Raw genomic sequence first — 15,057 nt, forward strand, 5'->3', positions numbered from 1 at the left:
GCCAAGGATAGGGTTAGACCTATATATTATGTAATGTCCCCTACTAGGAGGCTGCCAATTCCTGTAACTTAATAGTAGTTCTGATCTGATCCGATCAATGATCACAATTAAAGGAAACTCATAATATTAGTTAGATCATACTTTAGCCTGCAGCCAAAAACTTGATTATGGCTAACCCTGCAATCACAAGATTGTGCACACAATACCTACAGCATATACATACTACAGAGCAGCCTAAATTATTAATACCATGAGACTGGAGAAAGTATCAAGACTAAAAGGGAAAAGCAAGGGGTTGCTGACCTACCAAATCCAAGGGCTGGTTGCTTCTAACCCCCTTGCTAGATGGGTAGTCCCCCTATGCTTCCTCTCTAAACCTTAATACACCCTTTCTGTCTTGGGAAGACTGGCAGGGAGATTGTAACTGGCTCCTTGGCTTCATGGGTCACTGACCACATGACAGCCCCTCGTTGCCACTAATTACCATCGCCAGTGCTCCCCCAGGATAGAGGACATAATATCCTATCATGCATCTAGTGCTTAATCCATATAATCCTCAATTATAATCAAACAGACATTTATTCCTACATACAATGATCTGGACAGCCCCTGAAGTTTGCAACAATTGATTTCTATTTGTTTGGACTTATAGTCGCAAGCAAACCTCAATAGGTTTGCCTGCAGATCCCTCCTATCTTGTTTCGGTAGTTTATGTATGTTTTGAGTTTGCTTTGTGCTATCAAAGACAAAGGCAAAGCAAACAATTCGCTTCTTCAATCACAACGCCAATTTCCTATATGCTTTGATCTCTCCTCGATGTCTTCATGAATGTGTACAGATGCCTGGGAATGATGACGTAACCTGAGCAGCTCCCACAACGTTCAATCTGTCTGTTATTCTTCCTTGATGCCAGCGATCCCACTAACTCTTATCAGCTCCGTCTGCAATGGTGAAAACAAATGTTTTGAATCAGCAAACTGGTTATAGGTTGCTCAAAAAATTGGTGAACAAGTGTAGGGGTTGCGTCCTACCTTGTTTCAGGCTGTGAGGATTTCATCTCATCAATTCTTCGTGCATAGAGGCGAGTTTCCAAATCATCCAAGCACGCGTTCCTAAGTGCTGCTAACCTCAATAAATAGGAGAGTGCAAAATACCGAACATTTTGGCCAAGAAGAGATTGGGTCGGCTCAATCATAAAACTAAATAAAATTACCTGTACTAATTTAAATTAGCTCCTAGGTCAGCCAAAGAGCCGTTACAAAATTTTCAATAATTTCATTTATTTCAAATTTTAGTCCTATTAAACAAAAACAAAGAAATAGGGCCCGATGGTGTTAGTCAACATTGCTTGGCCGACCGGCATTTAATTCGTGTTCATGACAGTCCTCCCATCCCCTAATGGCTTGACCCCAAACATTAGTGCAGGATTCTTGAAAATCTCTATTCCTTCCTGTTGTGAGGTATTCACACATCGCCCCATCACAAATGTGGACCTCCACTTTTTTCCTGCTTTCTAGGATAGTGTTAGAGTTCTTAGCTATTAGTCTTTGCATTAGAGGGGTATGGGTGGTCAAAAGGCCATGAGTCAGGTGGATAGCCTTGTGTGAGGTGTGAAATGAGTGAGTTAGAACCTTCACTTCATGTGCATACCCTCAGGAGCGTACTTGATGACCATCACCCTTGGAGCGAATTCCCTTAAAAAGCCTTATTTGAATGTGAATTAGAACATTTGAATGAAGATAGTGAGCATGGTTTTGATTCGAGATCACCTCTTCTTTAGAGCAATGTTTACTTCATTTTCTCCTTGATAGGAGCAAATTTTGCAATTTAGGCCTTCATAGGGAAAGTTTGACATGGTATTGTGAATGAAAGCTTGAGAAACCTGAGGATTGAATTGATAAAACAGTGCAGTAATGAAGGAAGGGTTCATTTTGGTTTTCATTTCACCTTCAAGGCAAGAGGAGCGAACTTCACCTTCATGAACTGAGGTACAAGAGTGGACTTCAGGAATCAAAGGAGATGAGCGAACTTCATGATTTGAAGGAGGTGAGCGAACTTCATGTTTTGAAGTTGGTAAGTGAACTTCATGTCTTGGAGTAGGAGAGCGAAATTCATGTATAAAGGTAGAGCAAATTTTACTTCACAAACTCCCAAGAGAGCGAATTTCTTTCATATGAAGATGTGAGAGCATTTACCTTGAGCTGATTTGATTTGGAATTAAAGCAAACTTCATGATTTGAGGTACATGAGTGAACTTCACAAATTGGAGTACATGAGCGAACTTCACATATCAACCTACATGAGCGAACTTCATGAACTCAAGCATATGAACGAACGTCACAAATCAAGACACATGAGCAAACTTCACAAATTGGAGTACATGAGCAAACTTCACAAATTGGAGCACATGAGTGAACTTCACAAATTGGAGTACATGAGCGAACTTCACAAATCAACCTACATGAGCGAACTTCATAAACTCAACTACATGAGCGAACTTCACAAATCAAGCTACATGAGTGAACTTCAAGATTCAAGGCATATGAGCGAACTTCACCTTCATGAACTAAGATAGATGAGCGAACTTCACAAATTGGAGGAGATGAGCGAATTTCATGTTTGGGCCTAGAGGAGCGAATTTGTTTCAAAACAAGATATAATGCAGCTAATAGATCATTCTTAAGTCGAATTGATGCCTTAAAATGTTTAGAAGAGAACAATTTCGAATTTAGGATGATGAAAGGCAAGTTAACTTCAAGAATCAAGCTACGTGAGCAAACTTCAAGAATCAAGGTACATGAGCAAACTTCAAGAATCAAGCATACAAGAGTGAACTTCATGAATGCGCAGAGGGGAGCGAACTTCATGTTTTGAGCTTCAAGAGCGAATCTCAAGTGTAAAAGTTATGGAGTGAACTCTACTCCATTTGTTCCTAGTTGAAGGCGAATTTGCAAGATTGATTACAAGACCACTACCTTGAGCTGATTTGATGTTTGGAAAGAGTTATTTTGAGTTGAGAAGGTTGAGAAGAGATGGAAGGTGAAAGTTCAAAGATCACTTCATGAGAAGCAAGGTCAAGGCGAACTTCATGAGTAAGGGTTTAGGAGCGAACTTCGTGTGCTCCCCTCTCAGAGCGAAATTCCTATAGAGGCCTCTCCTAAAGGTAGTTCGTCATGTTGTCATCAATTAATGACTAAAAGCTTTAAAGTTGATCTTATAGAATGAAAGAAAATGAAGGAGAGCAAGTTCAAAGACAAGGGTAACTTCATAAACATCAAAGGTGGAGTGAACTTCAAGTGCTCCTCTCTAGGAGGGAAAACAACTTCAATAACTCCTTCATGAGAGCGAATTCTCTCTAAATGCTCTTATTAAACCTGCAAACCACATGAAATCACACAATTACATCAAACTAGGAGGTTATACTAGAAGGTATATCATGTGTGTTTGATGCTCATTTGTTTGTTTCGCAGGAGATGAAGAAAGAAATCAAGGGGATCACATTGGAGGAGGATTGAAACAAGTTTGATTGAGGATCAAATTTTAACATCAAGATTAAGATACAGGGAAGATATCCTCAAGGGAACTTCATAGACATGCACAAGAAGGTGATTACACAAGAAGCATTCACTTCCACAAAGACATGATCCACAACATGAAAGGGGAGTCACAGAGAAGGAATTCCAAAGTAGAGAAGCAATTGTGCCATCAAGAATTTGTTTCAAGGCAACATCAATACTTCAAAACTAAGAAGAAGACAAGATCTATACCTTGCACCTCCATGATTGAAGCCCTCAAGAGGATACTTTCAGAAGAGTTAGTCAAAGTTAGAAGATCATCATCATCATCGCTGAAGTTGGATAATATTGAGTATCAAGAAATATTCCTTCATGATGATCTATCAAGCCTACAAGTGCAAGTTAAAGGTGGAATCCTAGTCATCATCCCAATCACCACTTGCCAATCAGAGAAGTTCCATTGCAACATGTCTAGATGCGCCCATGATGGCACAAACTTCGAGGCGCCTACCCTTATTATCTATTGGTTATGCTCTAGTGTTGTAATTATTTCATTGGCCAGAATTGAGTTTGTTGTAATAAACCCTAATTAGGGTTTTCATTGTAAAATATCAGCCATTGATCTCAAATTGATTTGAGCCATTGAATTGTTTTGAGAGCATTATAAAAGGCTTAAGCTCTTCATTTGTAAAGGTTAATAGTGAGTAAGTGAATAGTTAGTTAATAGTGAGTAAGTGAATAGTTAGTTAATAGTGAGTAGTGAATAGAAGAATAGATAGTTTTTGAAGAATAGAATAGAGAATAGCAATTAGAGTAGAAGTTAGATTAGAAGGCAAAGATTGTTGTCAAACCTTGTTGTAAAGAGCAATTGATTTCATTGAAGTCAAGGTGAATTTGATTTGTTTTTTTAACAACTTGCATAGTCTTTACTTCTCAATTTATTTTCATGTTGATTATATTGGATGGAGGAAATCGTTGAATGCGTTTATGTGGAATCCGTTTAGTCCATACCACTAGCCTCTTGCTGATTGTAAGTGCGTTTTGCATGGTCAACTTGAATGATATGAGCTTTACTTCAAATTGTTATACGTCTGTTGTTTATGCATTAACTTGAATGGTGATCAATGTTTGATGGTAATGATTTGAACATCTTTAAAATGTCCTTAGAAGATTGCACTGAGCTTGTGTCAAATTGTTTAGTTTGATGGTGAGACCTCGCTTAGTAGGATTCCATTGAATCATTCACCTATCTTCTTGCATTCTAGGTCTTAGAATAGAACTCCTCAACCCTTCATCTTTTGCCCTTTTTTCAATTCAAGCTAGTTTTGGACAAAAAACATCACAAGATTGTAACATCAGATGATCAAGTTCCAGCGATTCAAGCATTCGACAATTCAACGTAAGTCCCTTTGTGACACCAACAATCACATCAACCAACTATGCTTATCCACACGTCAAGACCTGATATTTATGAACTGTTATCACAAAGGCTTGCACCCTTGTTGAGCTATCAACTCAACAACCTTGTGAAACATGGAAACAACCCCGAAGTGTGGGACCTTGCGCAAGGGGGTTGAATCTCCGGAGAAGGCCGACTTCCTTCTCAATCTAGGTGCAGGTGTTGAACCAACTCAACACTTCAAAACTTACTCCTAAGCCCATCCTAACAACTTGCAGAGGAAAAGGGAAGAGAGAAATGCTTAATGAAAGGAGGTGATGCACCAAGATAAGAGGTTGTTTCTCTCCCTACTCGAAATGACACAAAGAATTAACTGAAATACCTAGGAGATGCACAAACTTCATTTGTATGAGTGACCCCAATGCATGTATGGAGGTTAGAATTCGCTGAATGTCAAAAGGGGAGAAGGCTTCCCACAAGTCACACCCAGAAATAGGTTAACACAGCATATATGTGAAAGAAAGCCACAAACATACACTTATAATGAAGGTAAGAACAAATACGCAACATCCATAAGTTGAAGTAAGGCAAGAATGATGATTTCAATTCATTCAAAGGCTAATGGCCAAACTTATAGTTACAAAAATGCAAAAAATATACAAGTCTTTAAGAGAAGTAAAGAGCATAGAATAGCTCAAGCTAGCTAGGAGAGAACCCTTTACAATGAGGTTTAACAACCTTTATATAGAAAACTGGTTATAAGAGTAATCATGACCCTTGTGTGTGCAAGGAAATGTCAGTCAGGGAATGCAGGGAAGTGCATGCACCTGACTTTCTGTACATGCAAGCAACCTGGCCATACCTTGGAAATGCAATCCTAAGAAGAAAGGCACTTCAAGAAGGTGGATTGTCTAACATTCCAAAGTCAGAGCATGCAGGCATGACACAAGTAACCATAATAAGCATGGCCTTGTACCTCTCTTGATGGAAATCCTGCAAAACTCATTAAGTGAACCCCTGTAGCTCCACAAAAGGTGTACAAGGAAAAGAACTTCGGAACCTCGGGGTTCTGAAGCTCCGTTAAAGGGAAGAAGAGACAAGGAAAAGAACTTCAGAACCTCGGGGTTTTGGAGCTCTGAGAAAGGGAAGAAGAGACTAAGCAAAAGGAAAAGAGGAGACCTAGCAAAGGAACTTCGGAACCTTGGGGTTCTGAAGTTCCGGAGAAAAGAAAGGGAAGGCTAAGGAAGAAACCTTGGGGTTCCGATGTTCCAGGGAAGGGAAGAAGAAGAGGAGGGAACTTTGGAACCTTGGGGTTCCGGAGAAAGCAAGAGAAAGGAACATCGGAACCTCGGGGTTCCGAAGTTACGACGAACTGAAGAAAAGGAGGAAGGAAAGGGAGGAACTTCGGAACCTTGGGGTTCCGGAGTTCCGGGTAAGGGAAGAAGAGAAGGCAAAGGGAAGGAACTTCGGAACCTCGTGGTTTCGGAGTTCCGCGGAATGGATGAGGAGACAAGGAAAGGAACTTTGGAACCTCGGGGTTTCGGAGAAGGAGAAAAGGCAGCAAGGAAGGAACTTCAGAACCTTGGGGTTCCGAAGTTCCGGGAAGAGAGAAATGGCTAAGGAAGGAGCTTCCTCCAGACAAGACAACACTTCACACTTCATAAATCCACTACTTTTCTCCTTGATCAACTGGGGCAGCGCTGGTCCATGGATCGTATCTCCGATCGGTTCTCAGTGATGGACCAAGGGTGTCATAAAATGACAACATGAACCTTGGAGTTGTCTCAAGTGATCCTTAAGCCAATCATCAACATTTGAAAAGCTTTGTTCAAGAGAGGATAAGATACTATTGGGTATTTTATTCTGTGTTTGCATGTGCGTAAAAAACACATCAACACTTCCCAAGTTGCATCTTGAAGTGGTAGGTTCTTCCATTTGACCAGGTACTCAGGAATAACCGTGTTCCTCATCGTTTTCTCCTTTACATCCAAAACTACCTCAGGTTCAAGGATTAACTTCCCTTCATCATCAAGGGGTGGCAACTCAAGAGATGGAGTAATCTGCTGCCCAAGTGCCTTTTTGAGGCATGACACATGAAAAATATTGTGGATTCAGCTATTCTCAGGTAGTTCCAGCTCATATGCAACCTCCCCAATCCTCCTTAGGATTTTGTATGGCCCATAAAATTGTGGCTTCAACTTTTCTGCACCATTCCCTTAAAGAGTAGATTGTCTATAGGGCTGCAACCTCAAGTAAACCATGTCTCTAACTTCAAAGTCTCTCTCTGTTTGGCATTAGTCTGTATACATCTTTTGCTGTTTTTGAGCACGCAATAAGTTCTCCTTAAGGGCATTTAAAATATCTACACTTAGCTGTACTACATCCTTTGCTCTTGGTACTCTACTGTTTGAAAGCATCAAGTGCATAAATTTGGTAGAATGGTAGCCATACAAAGCCTTGAAGGGACTCATACCTATGGACATATGATGTGTAGTGTTGTAGCAAACTCCCCAAGGTGCATCAACTTCTAAACTTGCTACCCCACTAACAGACTTAACCAAAAAGGGGGCCATTGTATGGAATGAAGTGACTCAACAACATTTCAAGAAACTAAAGGAGATAATGCTCGTGCCTCGTCCTAGCTATTCCTAATTTTACATTGCCTTTCGAATTGGAGTGTGATGCCTCCGGGTAAGGCATTAGAGTAGTCCTTATGCAAAACAAACAGCCAATCACATTTGAAAGCCGCAAGATCATCGAAGCCAAGAGACATTACTCCATCTATAATAAGGAGATGTTAGCCATCATGCATGCCCTAACCAAGTTCATACATGATTTGTGGGAAGTTCAATTTTAAAACCGATCAAAATAGCTTGACATTCTTTATGAATCAAAAGGACCTAAATGACAAGCAATAGAAATGGATAAGCAAGATACAAGCCTACAACTTTGATATTGAATTCTTGAAAGGGACCAACAACGTTGTAGTAGATTCTCTATCACGATGACCTCACTTGAACTCCATGACCAACATAGCAGTTGATTGGAAGAATGACATTAATATTGAATACATCAAGGATCCACAAGCTAATAATATCCTAGAAGGAAATATTCCCAATGAAGAATACAAAGTAGTAGAAGAGCTTATCCTGTACAAGAATAGGGTGCTCCTTTTGCCAAATTCATAAATGAAGGACAAGATCATCAAGGAATACCATAACAACCCTCCAGCCGGTCACCAAGGGTACTACAAAACCTACAAACAAATAAGGGAAAAATACTCTTAGAAGGGCCTTAAAAAGGATGTCCTTAGACATGTATAAGAATGTATGACTTGTCAAAGAAACAAAATTGAACAAAACCATCCAGCCAGGCGCCTACAACCTTTACCCATTTCAAATAAAAAATGGGAAAGTATCTCTATGGACTTCATAACTAGGCTACCCAAGGTTCAAGGAAAGGATTGTATATATGTAGCAGTGGATTGCCTCACCAAGTATGCACACTTTATGGCAATATCTACTGATTACCGAGCTCTACAAATAGCCGAGGCCTTCTTCAAGCAAATCTTAATACTACATGGCCTTTCGAGTAACATTGTTAGTGATAGAGATAGCTAGTTTAAAAGCATATTCTAGCAAGAACTCTTTCGTCTAGTAGGGACTGAACTCGCACCCAATATGAGTTATCATCCCCAAACAGATGGACAAACAAAAATTGTAAACAAGTGGGTGGAAGGATACTCGAGGAACTATGTCACAGGAAAACAAAATGCGTGAACTAAGTAGTTGCACCTTGGTGAGTATTGTTGTAATACCAACCACCACATGTCAATTGGAATGAGCCCATTCAAGGCCCTATATGGGTACAGGGCAACATCTTTTAGAAGTTTGATCCTCCAAGAAAGTCGATTATCGAGAGGCAAGGACTTCGTACAAGAAAGTATGGATATCATGAACACTCTCACGGACAACGTACACCATGCCCAAAATCAGCAAAATATCTATGTCGATTGAAATTGCATCAAAAGAACATTTGAAGTGGGAGATTTGGTTTTCTTATGGCTACAACCATACAAGTAGTCTTCAATCAAGGTCAAGGCAGAGAAGTTAATATCTTAATTTTATGGACTTTACAAAATCTTGAGAAGCATAGGCAAAGTAGCCTACAAATTGGAATTGCTTGGGAATAGCAGAATTCAAAATGTATTCCATGTATCTAGATTCAAAAAAGTGTTAGGGCATCACATTACCACATGTGTGGAGCTACCTCCACTTGATGATGAAGGCAAATTAATCTTGGAGCCTGAAATCGCCCTTAGAATGTGGGAGAAGAGATTAAGGAATAAGATTATTCCCGAATTCTTGGTCAAATGGAAAGGGCTGCCTATAGAGGATGCTACGTGGGAAGGACAAGCGATTTTGAGTGGGTGGACTGTTGGGATCCCTGATCTAACATAAAAGGAACAACATACTGAAGTATGAAATTGTCTTACACACATACGACTTCACCATTTCATAGATCTAGAAACATGCTACAAATTTACAATTGCTCATCTCTAGTTGTCAGGCATGTTGCAAGAGTTGATATTTGTTTGAAGGGGATGGATCCTATTCCCCTTAGTAACATGTAATCTTCTTGATTGACTAAATTAAGGATTAGTTAGAATCGAAGACAATAATATGAGGAAGCAGGCTAGTCATGAAAGGGCATGCAAATTGCCAAAGAGACACTTCTCTTCTAACAGTCACCACTTTGAAGATAAGTCACAACATTCCACCCCCGATGGAGGGGCATAAAAGAACATCACCAAGCAATCAAGGAGGGGCATTGAAGAAGTAAAATCATTAAGCATTCGATCTAGAAGAGTTGCAGACTCAGAATTTATATATGAACCAACAACTTATATATTTATCTATTAGTGTGGTTTGAAGTATAATGCATAATAATTTGGCTGATTTATTATTGGTCTTTCATTGATAGGATGTAGAATATTACATTGCTACTATCATATCTATTTCTATATATATTGTTGTTCTTGCTATGATTCTGCCTAAGCATAACAGAATAGATATTAGGATTCCCTTAAAGTTCTCATCCAATTGGCAATCCCATTTTGGAGGGGAGATAGTGCATATGAGGAATGCAAGTAGCTAGGAAACCATTCCGGTAGAGGCACCCCAAGTGGGGTTGGGAGGCTGAATGACGGTGGTCATTTCATACTCCTAGGCTGGATGGAGTGGCCCAAGGTGCCTTGTATGATCTCTGAATTGGTGCTCCATAATGACAATGAGATGTTTGGGTATAACCTTAAAGGAATCTCCTATGTACATTTTGAATATTATAATAGTGATTAGAATCCTATTTGTAACATTGTTGAATTATATGTTTATTTATCTTTTGATAACTAACCTGATTGCAGGCTCTAAATCAAGGTATTGAGTTGACAATTTACATCTCCGAACATCATGCATACCTCATAAGGGAATTCTAGGGCAAATTGAGTAAAGTCTTTATAGGGAACATTGCACTCTTCAAACATAGTTTCCCTAGCCATGCTGGTATGACGGATTATACTCAATATTGGCTTAGTGAAATTGAGACATGATTCCCACTAATTGTCATCTAGGATCATCTGTTTAATATTTGCTACCCTTGTAGTATGAGATTGCCTCCACGTGGACCAATTTTGGTTGATGACCATGTTAAAAAGTGCCTCCCAAACTTTCACATGTCATCTCAATACAACTTCAAGGCAAAACGAGCCTCAACAACCTATTTGAAAATTAAAAAAAAGAAAAAAGAAAGATTCTTAAAGAAAACATAAACTCAATTTAAGAAAAAAAACAACTAAAGTGAAACATATTATTAAAATTAGTTTTATTGCTTCATTTATCTTCAACAACTCCAATTTTGAGAAGGTTATAAATATGTTTTGTGACATATGGTGGTTGGTAGTCAACATTTGGATTTCTTCAGCCTTGGCATGTGTCAATTTTATCCAATACATTTTGGTGCCTATTGTTTGTAGCATAAAGTTGAGGGAGTGGATAGCCCAAGGTGTCCAAAATTTGTGTGAGCAATGCTCCTCTACTAATAAACTAGTCTCTCTACAATTTTCGGCATTGCTTGTTATTACTTGGAAAATGTTTCAGGTCCCCATTTCCTCAATGGCTGTCATTAGAATGTTTGCAATGAATGCACCATCCTTCACCTACCCCTCACAATCCAATGGCCTTCAAAAACATTGATCATTGGCTGATTTCTTGCATCCTTCCATCCATCATAAACTATGGACACCCTTGTCTCAGCCCATGAATCCTTTAAGAGTTTAAAATGAATCCACAACAAAGTTCACCTCCTTTTCCAATAAGGTCCTACGCACCTTCACAAAACTTGGGCCCTTGTATCTTTTTAGAGCCTCATTAGTTGCATTCACCCTTTGTTGCCAATATAGTGAGTGAACAACATTGGAAGCCAATGTTTTTGCATAGACACATCTCTCAATGTGTTTATTGGTATTCTCTTGAAACTAATTGTCAAATGCCATTTCCAGTGATCCCTTTGATCTCTTATATGTAAAGGCTATTTGATGTTCTTCAGGTGTATCAAAAATAGGTGGCTCTTTACAGTTTGAAGGTTAGATGGTGGTGAAGGGCGCTTCATTCGTTGGGATCATTAATAACTTGCTCGTGGAATAGGTACATTATTTTTATTTGGGCTAGCTTTTATGCTTAAACAAGGAATGTAACACAAATGGGCTTTCACTCAAATGTATGAGTAAAAATACTTGACATCACACCCATTGCAAATCCAAATATAATTCCCACCACTTGGAAGCTGTTGTCCCATATCAACATATCAACATATTTCCAAAGGGGAGAATTTACATTCGTTTAGAAATGGGGTTGACCTATGAAGATTAAAGTGGTTGCTATTATAATCCCTATGGCACAACAAGTTCAATGAACAACACATCCAAAACAAATGAAAAAAATTATATTATACAATTTAAAAGAAGCATATGGCATGGCTTCATAGAGGAATGAAAACAAAACACGAGATTCAAAAAATTGGAAAAGAAACCCACCACTTTTGCAAAAATGGTTCTCGATGCATAGGAATAGTAGACCAATCACTTCTACAGTGCTGAAACATAATATATTTGAAAAAATTCAAATCTCAACCACGTTGATTTTCATTCAAAATAAAATATTTGAGCAAATTTCTTTTTCATGTAGTTGTGCTCATTACTTAGCTCATTACTTAGCCACAAGGTAGACATTATAGTAATAAAAGTGGTTAACATTTTGCTTAAGCACTTTAAATTTTAAATATAACTACTGATGTACAAGAACAGGTCATGAAAGAAACGTAGTTTAGGAGACCCATGAACTAGATTGAATACTGAAATTTGTTGCTGCTGGCTATGTACAGCTGGAAAACAATAACAAAGCTTGGAATTGGTAATCTAAAATTTCTGTTTTCAGAGAGAATTTTTTTGGAAAGGAATCAATATTAGACAGCAAACAATTAACTGCTGATTCTGACCAAACAACATTCAAACCAGAAATTTTACTGCAAACTTTTTGAACCAAAAGAATTTCTGAATTCTAATATGAAATTGTGAAATCTGCCATTAAGAATGCCTGTACCAGTATTCTAAAATTTGACGAATACCCAGGTTGATTTGTATCTTGGTTGTAGTGAGGACAACAACTGCTAGGCTTAAATTTGAAAATTTTGAAACAGACAAAAAATCGCAGAAATGGAAAGAGCCTGTTTGCTAGGTGATTGATGTACTTGATATACACTCGGAATATATTGATGCTGAGTAGTCTGAAAATTGAAAACATGCAAAAAATTAGTTGCTGGAGATATGCAAGGATTATATAAAACACTTTGTAATTTGGAATTTGATAGCTTGTAGAAGATCTGAGGTATTGAAAGGCCTGATACCAATTGATATGAGTGTGTTGCTGAATGTGTTTCTTGTTGTTGTCATTACATATGAGAAAGTAGTGCAAAGTCCTTTAGTGTGGCTATTGTCTGCCTAACTTTTATTTTTATTTACGATCCTTGACAACTGTTTAACTACTCTTTGCTGTTGCTCCAACTGTTCATATAATTTTTATTTAACTGCTATCTACTCTTTACAGTTCTTCCAACAGTTCTTCCACCTTTTATAGTTGTTCCAGCTGGTTATCTACTTTTTAGCTCATTGCAATCTATCGTTTATGGCTCTTTCATCTGTCAAGTACTTTAAATCTAGCTACCCTTTATAGTTGTTCCAGCCGGTTATATACTTTTTAGCTCATTGCAATCTATCGTTTATGGCTCTTTCATCTGTCAAGTACTTTAAATCTAGCTACCCATACAACTGTCGTACTTCTACTTTGTTACTGTATGTGGACTGTAGTTAACTTCCTAACTACATATTATGCCCTTGTCAAATTATTAGACTTTCTTTGAGCTTATGCTTAGAGTTGACCACTCATATATTAAAAAAAAGGATAGCCATGGGAAATATTGTTTCACATTCGTTTTGTATATTTCAATCTTTGTGAAGCTACTTGTGCTTTTTTCCTTTGGTCTCTCTTCTATTCTTTTATTAATTTCTTGGTCTTTTGATCAATACTTATACAGGACTCGAAACAAGCCAGACCTGTTGTAGAATAATATAAGGAGGGACTAATCCTTCCTTACTTCGAAATTTGTCTCGCTAGGTCATTGTCTAATTTTTGATGTCATTCATGGTTCAAGTTTCTGGGTATGCTATGGCTGATTTATCTTGGGATTCGTTGGGAGATCTGAAGTCCTGTGGGAAACTTTTGAACGAAAAGATTGAAGGCTAATGAATTTTGGTCTTAGATACAAAGGCATAAAAGATTTCCTTTTGTTGAACCCTTTATATCCCGTAAGGCATTGTAAGGATAGATCAAAATAAATGACAACAAATATATATGATTGTGTGGAAGTGTGATTAGTTAAATCATAAATGAGTGGTTGAACAGTTCATTTATCATTTATCTGTTGCATTGCTTTGAAACTCAACCTTTATTATTTATTGTTTTTGATTGTGCAGAATGGAAAGTATGACGAGGCACTTGGAAAATGGGAGGCAGCACTTTCAATAACACCTGAAAGGGCAGTATTGCATGAACAAAAAGCACAAATCTTGCTTGAGATTGGTGAAACATGGAAAGCATTGCAAGCAGCCACACGTATGTCTTTTCCATCAATTTTGGCTGCATATATTGTTATCTTTTTGTAGCTCAATTTCTTTTTAAGCACTTTATGATTGCAGCTGAGAGAAAAACATGTTAAAATGCATTAGAATTAAGACTTGAAAGGCATTGAATTCTAATAGGAGTTCAGGCTACATTAAGTTGTTTATGGATAAGAACTAATCCTATAATTTATTATAATTTTAGTCATAAGACTTAAGTAGATTAAAATAATTTGACGTGTTTAAGTATTTTAAGGAGGAGATTGCGTGTAGCATATAAGCCTTAGAGAGTTGTAAATTTTAATGTTGGATTTGGTGTGAGAGTTTTGTTATAAGCCCTTTTTTTGTGTCTAAACTTTTAGTGAAGACGTAATTTGAATTGAATGATGAGAAATATAAATTTATTGAGGGCATTGAATTCTTCAAGCACATGCTGGTTTTTAATCATTTTCAGTATCAGAGGAGTGGTATTCAAATTGGAAGAGTCGATGAATCCTCAGCACAAACACAACAAACACACAAATAAATTCTAGAGCATATGTTATCTGAAATTTATAAATGGATGGGGAACATGCATACAAATAAGGTTTTCTTGGGCGTGTTCATATAAAGTTTTTGTTAAATCTTCCTTGTAGTGGGTTACATGGTGATTTTGGGGAACAAACCCATGTGACCGAACTTAGTGTTGATACATGATAGCTTCGGTAAGATAAATGATTGAATGAGAGATAAATGAAGTCTCATTCAATCATCTATCTCATCGATAGACTATAATAGACTTCACTTATTATTCCTTTGTTCTATCATCTGATATTACTATTATAATTGCTCTCCTTATATATATGGCGCATTATCGGTTTTACCGATTATAATCATACAAACTGATGTTAAATTTACGATCATGCTAGGATCGT

General features: G+C 37.9%; 1 protein-coding gene across 1 annotated transcript in view; it reads left to right on the forward strand.

The window, feature by feature from the left end:
* LOC131064407 (uncharacterized) overlaps positions 1–15,057 on the forward strand; it is a 61,428-nt gene that overhangs the window by 16,078 nt on the left and 30,293 nt on the right. Inside the window, exon 2 of the mRNA XM_057998541.2 lies at positions 14,000–14,138. Coding sequence (XP_057854524.2) covers positions 14,000–14,138 — 139 coding nt within the window. The remainder of the gene's footprint in view (positions 1–13,999; positions 14,139–15,057) is intronic.

This window comes from Cryptomeria japonica, chromosome 5, assembly GCF_030272615.1.
Source record: "Cryptomeria japonica chromosome 5, Sugi_1.0, whole genome shotgun sequence".
Classification (NCBI taxonomy): domain Eukaryota; kingdom Viridiplantae; phylum Streptophyta; class Pinopsida; order Cupressales; family Cupressaceae; genus Cryptomeria; species Cryptomeria japonica.